Source organism: Montipora foliosa, chromosome 3 (assembly GCF_036669935.1).
Source record: "Montipora foliosa isolate CH-2021 chromosome 3, ASM3666993v2, whole genome shotgun sequence".
NCBI classification, from domain to species: Eukaryota; Metazoa; Cnidaria; class Anthozoa; order Scleractinia; family Acroporidae; genus Montipora; species Montipora foliosa.
The window spans coordinates 12,802,296-12,804,795 of NC_090871.1; the positions used below are offsets into that span (position 1 = coordinate 12,802,296).

Here is a 2,500-nt window from a genome sequence, read left to right on the forward strand (position 1 = left end):
AGACTAATTTAGTTTCCTTTGCTAATAATCGACTGAAAAAAGAAGTTAATGTCATGAAAAGGTTGTTCTTATTCATCGTGGCAAAGTGAGATAAGAAGGTAACTGATAAAGTGATTAAAGAATCTGACCCACCCACTTTACATTGCGCGCCCACGTTATTTCAGGGTGTCCGAAACTCGGAATTCTGTGACTGTTTGAAGTAATCTGTTTCCATCGGGTATCAAATGGGATATATAATTTTGTTTTTCACGGGAAAACAAGCTACGTTTATTAGAATTTGTGGTTTTAAAGAGCGTTATGACTGGTAGCGAACTTTGTTTCACTGTAAGTTCCTTGGACGAAGTTGATGCAACTGTTGTTTACGAGTTTTAATTTTCTGGAATTTATATATTAATTTAAGAGAATCCATTATTGTTTTTTTTTACTTTCCCACAGCCCGTCCTATTATTTCGCTTCAACCGGGGCCTCTTTACGCCCTTGAAGGAAGTAATGTCACGCTTCCAACTTGTCATGTGACAGGTCAGCCAGCGGCGGTCGTCACCTGGAGTAAGTCGTTTGGTCAGCTGCCGCATGGGAGGGTGGAGAGTAATAGAAGCGTCATAAAACTTCTTGAAGTCCGAAGAAGTGATTCAGCAGACTACTTCTGCAACGCGACGAACACGTTGGGGAAAGCTGCTAAAAAAACTCTCTTGGTTGTGGTATCCCTTCCTCGGTTCACTTTTAAGCCGCCTCCGAAGATTGCTCATTGGATCGGGGGCAACATTACTTTAAACTGCAGCGCTGCTGGGCATCCACCACCAGTCATTACCTGGAAGCGACAAGGTTCTCAAATGCCGGTTGGGCGAAGTCAGCAGATCAATGGCGCCTTAGTTATCAGTGATTTTAGAGAGGAGGATTCAGGAAATTACATTTGTGTTGCTGAGAGTGCAGGGATTTTTACCGCTGAGACAATAACTTCTGTGAAAACTTCCAAAGGTGAGTTAGATTTCGGTTATTATTCAATGAAGTAATTGTTGGTGAAGTGATGCCATTTAAACAGAATTTGTTGACAACCGGGAACAAAAGAAAGGAATAGTCTTGAGCCAGTTTCACTATTAAGAAATATTCTTGTTTTTTTGAGAAAATGGCAGTGATGTATTCATTATGACGAACTTGCATCACAAAAATGGAAAGAAAAGCTCCTGAATCAGCTCATTCATCAAGCGAGACAAGAGTTGTATCCAATTACATCAACTATGCAATAGTGGTCCCCAGTACTGAAATTATTCTTTTGCACTTATCATTTCGTGTTAATTACACTTACTAGCCTTGCTGACATGTGAAACACTGAGGGTGATTTTAGCTGTATAACGAGGTTAGCGAGGAAAATTAGCACAAGGATTATTCTCACGGAAATACATTTACTGCCGCCTTACCGTTGCTCATTCAGCATGGATGGGCTTCTAAACTACTGGAAAATTGTCATCCTTTTCGTGTTTTGAGACTAAGCATTAGTTACTGGTGCATCACACCATTCAGTCACTGACAACGACAGGTTTGTCACCAATGAAACTTTAGCATGATACAGAACGACGGACAACAATCAGTAGGTGTTTTTATGCACATGCTTTCATGGTTTCAGTAACCAACATGTCGGTTGGTTACGCGGGCACCACAGATTTTGTCAGTACTTAACGAGGGATTAATAAAGTTTGACTATGTACTTCACCTTTCTGCATATATAGCGTTAGTTGCAGTGTTGCGCATATCTGTCCCAGCCAACACATAACTGCCCATAGCTTCTTCATTCATCGCCCCCTTCCTTAACAAGGCTCTAACAGGTTTTTCCTATTTCTTTGGACAGTTCGATTAGTAAATGGCGGAGGTTCAAGCGGCCGTGTTGAAGTCTTCTATAATGGTAATTGGGGAACAGTTTGTGATGACGACTGGGACCTCAATGATGCCAACGTGGTTTGTCGCGAGTTGGGATTCTCTCGTGCATACTTTGCTCTTTCTGGAGCAAGATATGGCCCAGGGACTGGTAAGATCTGGATGGATGACGTCAGTTGTAAAGGAACAGAGTCTACATTGTCTCAATGTGCGCACAGAGGTTGGGGAACTCACAACTGTGGCCACGATGAAGATGCAAGTGTGGTTTGTGTCTAAGACAAGGCGATGAACTTTATGCCTTATGTTCAAACACGCTGTCCATTATCGCAAATTGGGTTTGTATTTGGTAGTGCCACACGTTATCTGTTTCCTGCATTAAACATACCGGTGTTATGTTCTCTAAGCATGAATTCTCAACACAAGATACGACTACATCGACACCTCAGGGAAAGCAATGAATCCAACGACAAAAGACTAAGACTGGATAAAATCCCGGAAACGAAAGACGACAAAAGCAAATCTCGTCAGTCATCGATAAAAATTAACTGGTCATTGGAATCGCTGAAGTAAGCGATACTGGACCAAGTTATCCAAATTATCCGCCAGCTCGAGGCGCTGGCGCGGCTGGCAC

At 42.1% G+C, this 2,500-nt stretch overlaps 1 protein-coding gene across 1 annotated transcript in view; it reads left to right on the plus strand.

Annotated features, from left to right (window-relative positions):
• The window catches only part of LOC137995269 (putative DMBT1-like protein), a 21,852-nt gene that overhangs the window by 3,422 nt on the left and 15,930 nt on the right, over positions 1-2,500 (plus strand). Inside the window, exons 3-5 of the mRNA XM_068840843.1 lie at positions 436-975; positions 1,844-2,133; positions 2,293-2,435. Coding sequence (XP_068696944.1) covers positions 436-975; positions 1,844-2,133; positions 2,293-2,435 — 973 coding nt within the window. The remainder of the gene's footprint in view (positions 1-435; positions 976-1,843; positions 2,134-2,292; positions 2,436-2,500) is intronic.